A 14,743-nucleotide genomic window follows, 5' to 3' on the forward strand; every position below is an offset into this window, starting at 1 on the left:
CTAATTCACTTGGTCTATGCTGGTGTGTCATGTTAAACACTGTTATATATATATATATATATATATATATATATATATATGCATCCATTGTGATATGATATAATTAAACTTCTTTGGAAAGAATTCAAGACCAATCCACATAACATTGAAATATAATATGGTAACTAATATTACATTAGATGTTAAGGTTATAATCATGTATTATGACAACAAATGAAAAAAAAGAGCTTGTAAGAAATCGTGTTGCAACTGCATCATTTGTTTACAAGTATACATGAAGTAAACTTGAAAGATATTTCTAATAAGGCACTCGTGTTAAACATGTTCCTCACTGAGAGTAGTTAAGAGTGAAAATGTAAGCCTTTGTTTGGCTAGCTACCTCAATATTTCCCAGTAAACACCTAGTAACGTTCTCTTTGTGGCCTTTACCCTTTTGGTTGGGGGGATGAGGTAGACATCTTCATTGCAAAGAGACAGGATGTTATGTGTCACAATTGCATTACATTTTAATTTCAAAATAAAATAAGCATCTATAAGCAAGAAACTGAATAAATTATGAGATATCTAGTATGGCATTCTATCAACTCCAATGAAGCAAGTATCTTTGTGTTAAGTGAATAAAGCAAGAAATAGAACAGTATATATGGTAAGAGCTCATTTGTAAATCAAACACACACACACACACATATATATATATATATATATATATATATATATAGAGAGAGAGAGAGAGAGAGAGAGAGAGAGAGAGGGTATGACAGGATGATTGGCCTGGACAAATCTTAAAGGATTCTCAAAAGACTAGTGGACAGCAGTTAAATTTGTGGAGTGAGATCTGAGGCTAAAAAGCCAGGATGATTCTATATAAACTATTTGTGATTTGAATATTGAGTTGTTTATAATGTATAGATGTATACATGTGTTTATATATATACACTCACATTATGTATCTATTATATATAATATACATGTATGTATATACATGTGTTTGTGTGTACAGGCATACCTTGGAGATAATGTTGGTTAGTTTCCAGACCACCACAGTCAGGTGAGTCACACAAATGTTTTGCTTTCCCAGTGCATAGGAAAGTTATGTTTACACTACATTGTAGTCTATTACATATTCAATACCATTACATCTAAAAAATAACATACATACCTCAATTTAAAAATACTTTATTGCTTAAAAAATGCTGACAATAATCTGAGCCTTCAGCAAGTCACAATCTTTTTGCTGGTAGAGGGTCTTGCCTCATTGTTGATGGTTGCTGACTGATCAGGGTCATGGTTGCTGAAGGCTGAAGTGGCTGTTGCAATTTCTTAAAATAAGACTACAATAAAGTTTGAGAAATTTGAAATGATGCTCTTTCATGAAACATTTCTCTGTAGCATCTGATGCTGTTTGGTAACATTTTACTCACAAAACTTTCAAAATTGAAGGAAATCCTCTTAAACTCTGCCACTGCTTTATCAACTAAGTTGTCACTTCAACAAGCCTTATAGCATCTTTACTAGGAGTAGATTTCATCTCAAGAGACAACTTCCTTTGCTCTTCCATGAGTGACTCCTCATCCATTCAAATTTTATCATGAGATTGCAGCAATTCAGGCTCCACTTCTAATTCTAGTTCTCTTGTTATTTCCACCACATCTGCAGTTACTTCTTCCACTGAAGTTTTGAGCACAGGTCACCAAAATAGATATAATAATAATGAAAAAGTTGGATATATTGTGAGAATTACCAAAATGTGACACCAAGACATGATGTGAGCATATGCTGTTAAAAAAACTATCACCCATAGACTTGTTCAATGCACAGTTGTCACAAACCTTCAATTTGTATAAACAAACAAAAAAAAAGGCAGCAAAGCACAATAAAAGGAAGTATGCCAATAGAGAGACAGGTAGGTGGATAGATAGATAGATAGATAGATAGATAGATACATGGATAAAGATAGAGTCTATACGTGTGTGTGTGTGTATGTCTGGTCCCCAAATATCACCAGCTGCCTACCTTCCTTTATCTTTCCTTTCCTTTCATTTGAAAAACCTCAAATTTTGCATCAAGAGAATTTTCATTTATTTGTTTTATGGTTTGAAGAATTGGGTAGTGGATTTCCTGACATGAAGCCATGGGAATACATAGATACCAAAAATCTAAAAGCATAATAACACCCCCAAAACACAAATAACATACTCTTAGAGTGAGGCAATAAAACCGATGACCACTCCTTAGGGAACACATAAGCAGAAGACGTGAACAGTTAAAACCCACTGTCCTTTGCTTAGGCAACCCCTGATGCGCTCGAATCTTCACATTCTCAGTGCTGGACTTTGACTCTAAAATAGGTCTTGCCCATAAAAGACAGGATAAAAGAACTTCAGATTATTCAAAGGAGATTTCACTACCATCCCTGGTAATAGTGTAAATAGGTGCATTCTTTCCAAAGTGGGTTGATTAATACACTTCGTTTAAACATTTCAATTTAATTTACCACCATTTGTTGCATGCCAACTGTGTATATGTCAATTTGCTACATCTTGTGTATACATACATGAAGAATGATGTACCTGAGCAAAAATTAAAGATCTTTAAAATTCAACATTATTTGACTATTACATATAAAAGTAAATCTAGTTGGGCACTGTGGCTCATGCCAGTAATCCCAACACTTTGGGAAGCTGAAGCAGGAGGACTGCTTGAGATCAGGAGTTTGAGACCAGCCTGGGCAACATAGTAAGACCACATTTCTACAAAATATTTTAAAAATAGCTGGACGTGGTGGAGCCCAGGAGTTTGAGGTTGCAGTAAGCTACGATAGTGCCACTGCGTTTCAGCCTGGAAAACAGTAAGCCTCAGGCCCTGTCTCAAAAAAAAAAAAAAAAAAAAAAAAAGCAAATCTTACATATGAAAGTTGCAAATTTATATAATTATGAATAAACTAGTTCTATAGTTCATTAAAAAGTTCACTCACTACACAGATATGTCCCATTTTTAGATGTACTAAATGTAAAATATATAATTTTACAATAGCACATATACAATATATAATAGACATCTATTGTAGATAAATGCAATCTATAAACACTTATATCCAAGATGGGTATGGTAGGATCACAGAGAATACTGGTCCATTCAGACAAAGGATGTAAACAGCTAAAGTAAAAAATAGAGACAATGCAGCCCCAGAAAGATTAAACATGTGCCTTAACTCCTGATAATTTTCTAGTTGTAAATTTCAGTCCTTCCCATAATCTATGTCCTTACTCCACTAGAGTTCCACAACATATTCTTTCTCTTTTTACACCAGGGTTTCTTTGTTACCTAAGGATTAAAATGAACTCTGGTCAAGACAATATATAGCAGGGTCGGAGAAACTAAGTAACATATCCATCTTGAATGTAAGTGTTTATAGATTACATTTATCTACAATAGATGTCTATTATATATTATATATGTATTATTGTAAAATTATATATTTTACATTTAATATATCTAAAAATGGGAGATATCTGTATAGCGAGTGAGCTTTTTAATGCTTATAAACGTCAAGACAAAGACTGCAACTCAAATAGTTACAGCTGCCTATCCCCTGTCATGTGATCTTGCCATGTCATTGTACTGCAAGCTCTGATAATAATCAGCAAGTGGTTAACTGTTCAGATTTATACTGTAAAGAAATAAGTATAGACATGCAAATAAGTCAATTAAATTCTCTTTTAAATCTTGCAAATTTTCTATTTAAACTTTTTTTTTTTTTTTTTTTTTTTTTTTGAGACGGAGTCTCGCTCTGCCGCCCAGGCTGGAGTGCAGTGGTGCGATCTCGGCTCACTGCAAGCTCCGCCTCCCGGGTTCACGCCATTCTCCTGCCTCAGCCTTCCGAGTAGCTGGGACTACAGGCGCCCGCCACCACGCCTGGCTAATTTTTTTTTTGTATTTTTAGTAGAGACGGGGTTTCACCGTGTTAGCCAGGACGGTCTTGCTCTCTTGACCTCGTGAGCCGCCCGCCTCGGCCTCCCAAAGTGCTGGGATTACAGGCATGAGCCACTGCGCCCGCCTATTTAAACATTTTAACATGTTGAACAATGTAAGATTCAGTTTTTTGGAAAGTAGTGTTATCAGACACAACTTGTATCTGATTCTGTGTTACAATCACTGCTAAGGAAATGTCAGGCTAACATTTTAATCGTTTTCCGAAAGTGCTTATGATGTCAGAATACATTACATCAGAAGATAGAGTTGTGGAACATTTACACTACTAACGTAAAGAAGACCTGATTGTGAGCTGACTTCACTGCTGAAAAGACAAGTCAAAGGGAATGGCCAGCCCTGGCACCTAAAAATGGCAACACAATTTTTCAAGTCTCATTCATTCCTTAAACTGTTGCTACTAATGAAGTAATAGGTGGAAATCCATTGCCATAGTTTATTTTACTGGTTTCTTGCTAAAAGGGATTCATGATCAAATAATATTAGAAAATCTGAGTTCAATAAAGTTAAACAGGTGTTTAGTTTTCCTTGATGTGTTTTGCTTTATTTCACTGCAGGGCTCCTCAGAGCCTTTAATGTGTAAATGCACGTTGTGAAGCTGCAAGTCAGCGATGTTTATATGAAGTTTTCCTAAATACTGAATGAAAGAAGTTCCTCCCCTCCATTTTTCTTTTTTTTTTCTTTCTTTCTTTCTTTTTTTTTTTTTTTTTTAGAAGAGCAGCAGCAAAGTGGCTGGGAACATTAGTGCTCCGGGGGCCTGTTCTACCACTGACAAGCAACTTCGAGGGAAAAAAATCAATGTCACAGATAATAAAGGGAGAAATGATTGAGGCTTATGGCATGAAATAAATGGGTAAAATGTTCAGAATATGCAATACTGGATGGTGTTAATAATACAAATTGGAAAGAACTACCTTTACTAAGTATTTTTCTAATTTCGCCCAATAGAAGCCATGAGTAGCCAAAGAGAAACATGAAAGTTTCATTCCAAGATGATTCTAGCTCCTGTTTCTGACTCCAGAAAATAAATTTCAAAATGAGTTTGAAATAAAGCATTAGGTTAAGCCTTAAAAAGGCTATGATTAAAATAATAGCAATGGAAACCTACTTAAATTTATAAATAAAAAGACACCAGATTGTATAGAGATGACTACTGCTTATTAAATCTAACTCTCTTCCAGTAACAGTTCTTCCTTTTTTTTTTCCTAAACTACTGGCAAGCTAGTGGCAAACATCAACTGGTTCATATTGCTTTGGCTAGACATTTTAATATCCTTTGGTGAGATGTGTGTTTTACAAGTTTTAATTGAGAAAAAAGGTAAGTATTTTACCTCCTGAAACTTGGCTATTTGAGTAACGAGAAAATAGCCACTTACTTTCCCCAGGACAGTGATTCTCAATCATGGCTATGTGTTTCTCCAGGAAAACTTTAAAAATATATATATACCAATGCTTCTGTGTCACTTTTAGAGATTACAAGTCTTTAAATAGGAACTCAGCAACAGTATCCTTTAATTCTCCAGGTGATTGTGATGTGAAATCCTGACTGAGCCCCACTGCCCTAAGATGAAATAAACTCTCTTCAGCACTGAAATCACAAACTTAAACTACCAAAATTAATCAAGGGCATGGGAATCAACGAGGCATAAACTTTTACATTATACAATTATTTTTTTAAATCACAGCTCATTGTTTATATGTTATTTACCATTGTAGAAAAGGGTGAAAAGATAGCAAATTTAATTACTCTCAGTTTGAAAAATTATCCAGAAATGAAGATGACTTCTCTGAAACATTGTCAATATCATTTTATTTATAAGCAATGTTATAATACATTTACTACATACGGATATATACCTTTTCATATGAATATTATACATTAAAACTAAGGAAATAATGATTTAGAACATTCTATCCATATCTATGTATCTAAAGTAGGCTAGAAAATAAGATACGAGTTATTAAATATGAGATGTTAAGGTTTGGGGCAGAAATTATACTGTACTTCATTATCAATAATCAACATATACTTCAAAAGACTTAGTAAAGGTAGTTCTTTTCAATTTGTATTATTAACACCATCCAGTATTGCATATTCTGAGCATTTTACACATTTACTTCAATTTGTACATCTTTAATTATTTTTAATTATGTGTATAAATATAAGCACACACACCTTTATGTATTTATTTACTCTTACCTCCATTCACTTCTTTATATGGGGATCCCCCAAATCCATTACCGTTAAACCATACATTTTTATTTTAATCTTTAGAACAAGCCCAGGAGGCAGGTATTGTTATTACTCACATTTTATAAATGAGGATATTGTCTACAGTCACAAAGTTACTGTGTCAGACATATTAGAAGCTTAATACATATTTGGTGAACATATGCATAAAAACAGTGATAGACATGTACAACAGCTCATCTTTACACTGAGTATAAGCTTTTAACCTGTCTTAGAAATCTCACTGTGAAAACTGAGCAAAACCCTAGGTATCCTTTCGTTTGTCATATAGGTATAGGTGGTACCTTACTTCTCCAACAAGGATGAGTATTAAAATATGGATCCCAGGGCCCAACTCCAGATTTTCGGAATCCCTGATAGTGGGACTTGGAATTTGTCTATTGTTTCAGAGTTTCTCACGGTATTCATATGATCAACCAGGTTCAGAAATGACTTGATCTTATTGCTGAAGTTTGAGAATTAATGTTTGGGCCTTACTGCTGCTCCACAGAAAGGGCAGACAAAGAAGTATCATGGACAGAACTGATACATTCTCAGTTAGTTTCCTCTCTCAGAAGCTAACAGGCAGCAATACAGAAGAAATTAGTGACTTTTGTCTTGTGCTCTGAAGTCAGGTAGAATCTCACAGAGTCCCAGCAGTGTCACTGACTAGATTTGTTTCATGGGGTAAGTCGCCTGATGCTTTCAAAGCCATATTCCTTTTCTGTAAAATGAGATAACAATATTCTTTGTCTCATAGGGGTGTTTTAAAGATTAAATAATATGATATATCCTCCATGGCACAATGCCTGACACCTAAGAAGCAAAGGATACATCTTACCTTTATTGAAACAATCAGAATGTATGAAATCATGAAGGAGATAGAGTTCTGACTGGCAGTGTATCTTATTTTCCCAGGTTCATTTATTTATCTTAAACTATTCTTGTTGAAGACTAACTCCCAAACCCCCACTTAAGCTGTGAGTAATCTCATCCTTTATATTGATGTTCTTTCCATGATAAAAAAAAAAAATGCTTTTATGTTTTCTGGAGAAAATATCTCTGCGCTATTTCTACTGAAAAATCTAACAGCTGGACTCTACCCCTCTGCATCAATTCTAGAGTGTGTATGCCACAAATAAAGTATTCTAGCTCAAGAAGATTGAAAATAAATATGGTATAGTATTTTAAAATAAGAATTTTGCAAATGCATGGTATGTTTGTGTCATATTACTAGTAATCATATAATACACAATGCAAAGTACAATTCATAAACTTAAATTTAATTCTAATATGTAAACTGATTTCACCCTGTTGGGGAAAAGTTAAAGCACTAATCCAATTGCTAATGCAGTCTTGTCTACTTGTTTGGTACCTAGTGACGAGTCTAAATAATGTATATATTTTTATTTACATATTCAATAATACAATTCTCTGCTCAATGAGTGATGTTCTTCTGCCACTTGGTGGTGCTTGCCAGTTTCAGAATTTGTTTCTTGGTGGCACTATAACACTAAGTACATAGTAAGTGCAATAACATTGCAGCATTCCCATTGAAAAGGCTTTGCTTCAAACTGTTTAATAATTTAAAGGACCTCTGTGGAAGCAACTGCTTTTGTTAACCAGTCACAACCAGTAATTAACTCCTTTGGAGTTTTAACTTCCTTTCGGCCAAACGTCTTAGGAAGAGTATATATTATTAGAAAGTATGCCAAAAATTTACTTAGCAGAAAATTCAAAGAGTTTTCCTCTGCTAAGAGGTTCTGTAAAATTCTACTTATGTAACCAAGCTCTGAAATCCTAGCAGGTCCTGTTTCATTATCATAATTACTGCATAAACACATTTAAAGACTTTGCCTTTAGTTTCAAGCATGACTTATTTTCATAAGCTTGATTAGTTACCACACCATCTTTGCTATGGAAAATGACATGTTCTCACTCTGTGCTGCAGAGTTGTTAAATCTTGATCTATATTTATGTTTCCTTCTCTGCCGAAAGCCTGTAGCGAAAGAAATCTCTAATTCCTTGTTTTACAATATTAGTTGGCAGTTCTATCTAATGGGTATTCCGTTTCCTTAAAGAATTTAGCTGCTCTGTCTAGAAGCCGATTTTCTGATGCCTCCAACGTCTGGTCAAATTGATATGTTTTAATGGAGTCTTCGTCGGTGAGGAGCAAGATGCCACTGACTAGAATGCTGGGATCTGCTGCTTAATTGCCAGGAGTGAGAGACACTGAGATTCAGAAATCTTTGGAGGTGGGAGGGGAAGGGGACAGTCTCCGACGGAGGCGGAGATGTAAGATAAAGGCATGGATTTCACACAGGAAAAAAAAAAAAGGAGATTTCTTTGAGGCACTGAGGTGCTGCACGATCACATCTCTCAAAGGAGAAGTTAAAAAGCGAGGAAGTGGGAGGAGGTTGGAGGTTAAAGTACTTAAAAGGATTACTCGGGTACAATTTGTTTTTCTGGTGGTGTCTGCAAAGGATAGATAGTCCCGTTTTCAAAGTATGTTAATGCCTCTTTTAAGTGATTGGGAATGGACACTAATTGCCTGTTAAATGTTATCAAATGCTCTCCTAAATTCAGAGGACACAGAAAGAGGGGCGCAAAAGGAAAATTTAAATACAGAGAAAAAGGGAGGATCTGGAGGCTTTTGAAAACTGGGGGAGAAGAAGGAGGAAGAATAAAAGAGAGGAATAGAGAAGGAGAGCGGGGAGAAGAAGGAAAAAAAAACCCAGGAATCACTGAATAATCACACACAAAATAGAAAACTCTTCCGTGTGGGGCCTCCAAAACACTGAGACTGTAATAGTGACCCCGGTCACGGAAGAAAGATGCTCCTCTCCACCCTTGTCCCGGAAAGCTCTCGGTCCCGTTACTGGCGACTAAAATTCCATTAGGCTAAAGAGTGTGTCTAACTGCCTGAAGAATGCAGCAGGCGGAAGGCGGGTCCCGCTATGCCGTTTGCCCTGTGCCCGCTGGAGTGAATGAAAGAAACGCGCAGAGCCAGAGACTCCTGCCGAGTTAGACCTTCTCTCGTCGCCCCAGGTCACCGGCCATCCGGCAAAGACCCGCGTAAGGCACGCAGGGCCACTGCCTGAGCCAAAAAACGGAGCCTGCTCTCCCCTTCCGGGACGCCGCTTCCCGGCGGACGCTCCCGGCAACCCACCCGCGGCGTATGCGAAGGAGCCTTTCTCTTCCTCTCAGACCACTTGTCCTGCCCAAATCTGACCTTCCAAACACATCTGACCGCACCTCCCAGGTGGACACAAGAATAGGCTACGGGCTGGAGAGGAGCGGGTGATGGAGAGAGGGATTCAAACTGCGGCAGCTCGGGCTGGGTCGGAGCTGCAGGGGGCCTGGGAGGAGAGAGGGGAGAAGAGAGAAGGAAGGAGAGCGCCTGCCGGGATGGCTGAGCTGGCTCGGCGAGCAGCCTTGGGGTTGCAGGCTCTTGTGGGAGATGCTGCTGCTGCTTCCAGGCCGGCCAGAGCGGTTCTAACACCATCGCCTCTCACCCTCTCCTCCCTGCGAATGCCTAGAGAAACGTTCCTGGCCTTTCCGCCGCGACATTCTCAGCCTGCATCCCACTACAGCCCAGGCGGCGCGCTCCCGCACGCTGGAGCACCGGGCGCCAGCAGGACGCCCTCTCCCGCGCCGGCTCGCCCCTCTCTGCCCTGCTGCTGCTGCTCCTATGACACCTCCGCCCCCACCATCTTCAGAGACGCCTCCCAGCCGCGGCCGGCGCTCGCTGCCCCGGGTCACGCGCGGAAGAGGGGCGCTAGTCCGCACCCCGCCCTCGGTAGGGGGCGTCCTGGAGCGGAGAGTGAAGCGAGTGGTATATGAGTATGCGGGTAGCCCACCCTGAAGCCCGAGCTTCTCTCTTGAGCCAGCCCCGCCTAGCCCCACTCGGGCCGGCGGCTGCCGAGCAAGCCCATCTGTGGCTTCCGCGGCCGCCTCCTCCTTGCATCCTTGCACCTCCTCGTCGACCCCTCCCTCCCGGGACCTGCATCCTGCTCCACCAATCAGAGTCCGACTGCCTCTTCCCACGTGACCCCGGGCGGGCTGAGGACCTGCTGCTTCCCAAACGCCAGAGGGATGCGGGCGGCAGAGCTTGATAGGCGGCTGCCGGGCTGCGGGGCGCCTTGACTCTCCCTCCACCCTGCCTCCTCGGGCTCCGCTCCTCTGCCCCTGGACTCCCGTCTCCTCCTGTCCCCCGCTTCCCAGAGTTCCCTCCTTATGGCAGCAGCTTCCCGCGTCTCCGCCGCAGCTTCTCAGCGGACGACCCTCTCGCTCCCGGGGCTGAGCCCAGTCCCTGGATGTTGCTGAAACTCTCGAGATCATGCGCGGGTTTGGCTGCTGCTTCCCCGCCGGTTGCCACTGCCACCGCCGCCGCCTCTGCTGCCGCCGTCCGCGGGATGCTCAGTAGTCCGCTGCCCGGCCCCCGCGATCCTGTGTTCCTCGGAAGCCGTTTGCTGCTGCAGAGTTGCGCGAACTAGTCATGGTGCTGTGGGAGTCCCCGCGGCAGTGCAGCAGCTGGACACTTTGCGAGGGCTTTTGCTGGCTGCTGCTGCTGCCCGTCATACTACTCATCGTAGCCCGCCCGGTGAAGCTCGCTGCTTTCCCTACCTCCTTAAGTGACTGCCAAACGCCCACCGGCTGGAATTGCTCTGGTAAGTCCAGAACCCCCGTCCCCAACCCCTTAACCCCGCAGAAGAACACGCGTATCCAGCACGGACCAGCCTACCCTAGCGCGCCTCCTCAGCCCCTCACCTCCTACTGCCCTAGACTCCTAAGACCACCCACCTCTATCCAGAGAAACAGGGAGAACTGTTCCAGGCCCGGGGGTGGGGGGTAGTTCTGGGGTGGGTAGAAAGTGCAGGTGTAGCAGGAAACCTTTGCATGCTTGCGGTTACATTGGAGCTGAGAGAATTTTGAGAAATATTAAACGGGATGGTTTTCTGGGTTCACTGGAAAGAACACCAATCCCAGGGGAAACATAAAAAGCGAAGCTTTGTCATCGTTAAAGAAGAAAGTCTTACTAGGATGAGGAAGAAATAACTTTATGAGAAAGAATGAGCGAGAAAGCAATAAATCAAATGGTGACTGCAGGGGAATCGCTGATTCCTGGCAAAGGTGCCATGAGGGCGCACTGGTCTCCCATTCAAGACCAGGTCACACAGATTCTAAAGGAGCTGGATTTCAATATAATCAATTTCTCTCTCTCTCTCTCCCCCACCCACCCACCCCTCTCTTTCTCTCTCTCTCTCTCCCCCCTTCTCTCCTAGGCGACAAAAAAACATTGGTTTTGCATTCCAGTTATGCCCCTCTTGCTTCCCTAAGCCTCAAGGTAGTAGAGGGAAGTTGAGAAAAAGAACACTTTGCGGGTCTCCCAGGCTGGAGTGGGCATAACTGAGGCTGGTCAGGTTCCGTGTAGGCTAGCCGAGGGCAGAACCGACCTCAGTGGGCGCTGACTCCTCCATTTCTGGACAGGCTTCCGTGGAGTGGGTCAGGCACTCTTCTTGCTTGCTTGGGTTCCTTCAGATTCTGATGGCAAGAGCTTGGCAGGCTTCGCTCTGCTGAAGCTTCCTAATTAAATAGGGCCAGAGGATGGGAGTTGCTGCACTCCTAGCTGGCATAGCATTTCGGTTTGACAGCCTGTAGTATACTGGGCAGAATTGTGGTGTAATTTCCTTGGCATTTTAAACTCCGTTAACATGCCTGGGTATTGTCCCCTAGGTGTGGTGTGTTCTAGTTTTAGCAAGTGTGTATGTAATTTTTCATCTTCTGTAAATATAATTTTGCTGTAGTTAAATACGGCTCTGAATAAAGTGGCTTTAAGGATGTATATGAGCTGAAGTGTACGTAACTTTAGAGAGGAGGTTATGACCAACTGTAACTCACAGGGTGAAAGCCTGTATAGTTCCTTATTATTACTGATGTAAATGCCAAAAGGAAAATTATTATGCATCCTTCTAATTTATCCTTTACAAAGACAAGTTGAGATTTGCAACCCTATTAGATTTGGGTCAATAGATTGTTCTGTTTTTTTGGCAGTTTCTAAATTTGGCATTTTAATAAAACTCAACATGTTTCTGTAACTTCTTGATTCATGCATACATGTGTGTTGTTTTTGAAAGAATAAGTTTCACTTTGCTTTGCCTAATCACTTTTTAGATGCTTTAGTATAGTAATAATTATGAGTCTGCAAAATCAGTTTTTGGAAATGTTGATGGCTTTGTAGTCCAACACAGACTGGTTTGCTTCGTTCCTAGCCCGTGCGTTGTTTCAGGAACTAACTAACTTAAATGTGAAGTTGACATTTGCAATCAAGAAATTCAATATTTGCCAGATATTTTAAAGGGGACGGCATAAACTAAAGAGAATAAACTGGTTTTGCAGATAGGTTGTCAAGAACTTGGCACCCTGCTCCCACCCCTGTTAACTTAGAGGTGATCAATCTTCATTTGAGCCAAACAGACCATCACAGAAAACACTGTGCCTGTTTATCTTTATTATTGAGGCTTTGTTTCCTCTTTGTCTGGATAAATTTCAAATAAGGGTTTGTTTCAGTCCTTGAAGCAAAAGAACAATTAAAGAAGGGGAAGTGGCAAAAGGGCATTCAGAGATCATCACTAGCTATTTTCCAAAGTGTGGAGTTTTGTGGTCATAAATATTGTCCACCTAATGAGCAAAACAAACAAACAAACAAAAAAAAACAGGAAGCAAATGTTAAGCTTTCATTCACCACTGTCAGTATTAATGAAGCCTTAAAAAATAGCACTATCAGAAAAGGATATTAAAGGAGAATTGACTAGAAAAGAATTGTGGAAAATGGAAACGAATATTGATCACTTTACTAGATTTTGAGGTTATCGGTAGACGGTGACCTTGCAGTACAGCTATAGTTGTTGGATTTAAAATTTAGGACAAGTATTTTAAAGCTTCAAGATAGTGTTTTTTGTTAAAAATCTGTAACATGTTTTAATGACTGGAGTGTTCTCTTTAAATTTGAGGTTATGATGACAGAGAAAATGATCTCTTCCTCTGTGACACCAACACCTGTAAATTTGATGGGGAATGTTTAAGAATTGGAGACACTGTGACTTGCGTCTGTCAGTTCAAGGTAAGAAGTCTTATATTTGCATCTTCTAATTCATTAATGAGACTGCAAAGCAGGGATCTCCCTTTACAGCCTATCACTTGGAAATTTATAGCTATGCAAGCTAAGAGGGAAGCTGGCACCAAGCAAAAGTACTGGCAAGAGAGCCAACTGATGTCAAGAAGACATACACTTTTTGGAGAAATGTATATGCCAAAGTTATAAATGCCACTGAAGGTAGAAAGCTTCAGGTTGTGCTTTTGGGATGTCAAAGGAAAATTATGTTTCTCTGACCCTTCTAGCATCATTTTAAAAGTGAACTGACTGGGGATAATAGTCAAAGTAGGGGGTAAAAAGTCTGAACTTGTGCTTTTGTTCTTTTTGATGGGGGCTATCATCTTTTTATCTTGTTGCTATCTGTTTTAATGATCTTGGCCTTTATTACCCTTGCAACCTGACTAGGTTTTTAAGTTAACTCCTTATTAGTGTAACTTCAAAACTTTGTTCTAATTTGGAAATCATGAAACTTATTAATTAATATATGTCAGCTTTTTCATAGGTACCACCCTCAATTAGAACTGAATCCCCTAGGAATCCAAAAGAGCATTTAGATCCACAAGTTATTTTATGAACATCAGGAAGATGTACTTTTTCTTGTGTTAATTTATTTTAAGTAACAAAGAGAGAAAGAAGTTGCACTACTGGCATCATCAAAACTAGATTACTAGTATCTATTAAAGATAGAAATTGTAATATCATTAGGATAATCATTAGCTAACAAATGCTTTCCGTTGTGTAAATTATCAATCTTTTCCTCTTAAAATGTTCATCTAATCATGTAGAACTTCAAGTAGCATGGATGTTGTACCAATAGCCTATATTTGCCCTTGAGCATTTTAAATTACTTTTAAAATCTGACAGTATGACTCAACCAGGAAATATGCACGTAAACAAAAGTACATGTGAGATAAGGGAAACTTTTCTAAGATGGTAAGAATGAAAAAAAAGAACAAATAAAAACATTAAACTCAAATTTAGAGCTAGATATCTGGTTTAATAGGTAATATTTAGAATTATTGATGAAATTTAACTATTTTAGATTGAATTCAACCTCCTACTAAGAAGGAGAATTCACCTTTAAATGAAGTTTAAGTGGCTTTTAGAAATGCTAAAACCTTCTTAGACATTATTTTCTTCTTTCTAAGAAACATAATATGACAACTGATATTTGTAAAGTGCACCACCTCCTGGTGGGTGAGTACTGCTCTGACTATACAGTTTTTTAGACCATACCATAGTGTCAGAAACATATTCATGCATATTTAATATGCATGTAACATCAACTTCTAAGGTCTCCAGCCACATTAAACAGTGTCATTATGTACTTTCAGTGAACTACATGAGAGAGAGAGAGCCTGAGAACT

The 14,743-nt window shown here is 39.8% G+C and overlaps 1 protein-coding gene across 1 annotated transcript in view; it reads left to right on the forward strand.

Annotated features, from left to right (window-relative positions):
* Nucleotides 1-10,011: 10,011 nt before the first annotated feature.
* TMEFF2 (transmembrane protein with EGF like and two follistatin like domains 2) overlaps nt 10,012-14,743 on the forward strand; it is a 245,391-nt gene continuing 240,659 nt past the window's right edge. The window contains exons 1-2 of the mRNA XM_033230800.1: nt 10,012-10,890; nt 13,234-13,343. Coding sequence (XP_033086691.1) covers nt 10,719-10,890; nt 13,234-13,343 — 282 coding nt within the window. The 5' untranslated portion in view covers nt 10,012-10,718. The remainder of the gene's footprint in view (nt 10,891-13,233; nt 13,344-14,743) is intronic.

The sequence above is a fragment of the Trachypithecus francoisi genome, unplaced genomic scaffold (genome assembly GCF_009764315.1).
Source record: "Trachypithecus francoisi isolate TF-2019V2 unplaced genomic scaffold, Tfra_2.0 Lachesis_group13, whole genome shotgun sequence".
NCBI classification, from domain to species: Eukaryota; Metazoa; Chordata; class Mammalia; order Primates; family Cercopithecidae; genus Trachypithecus; species Trachypithecus francoisi.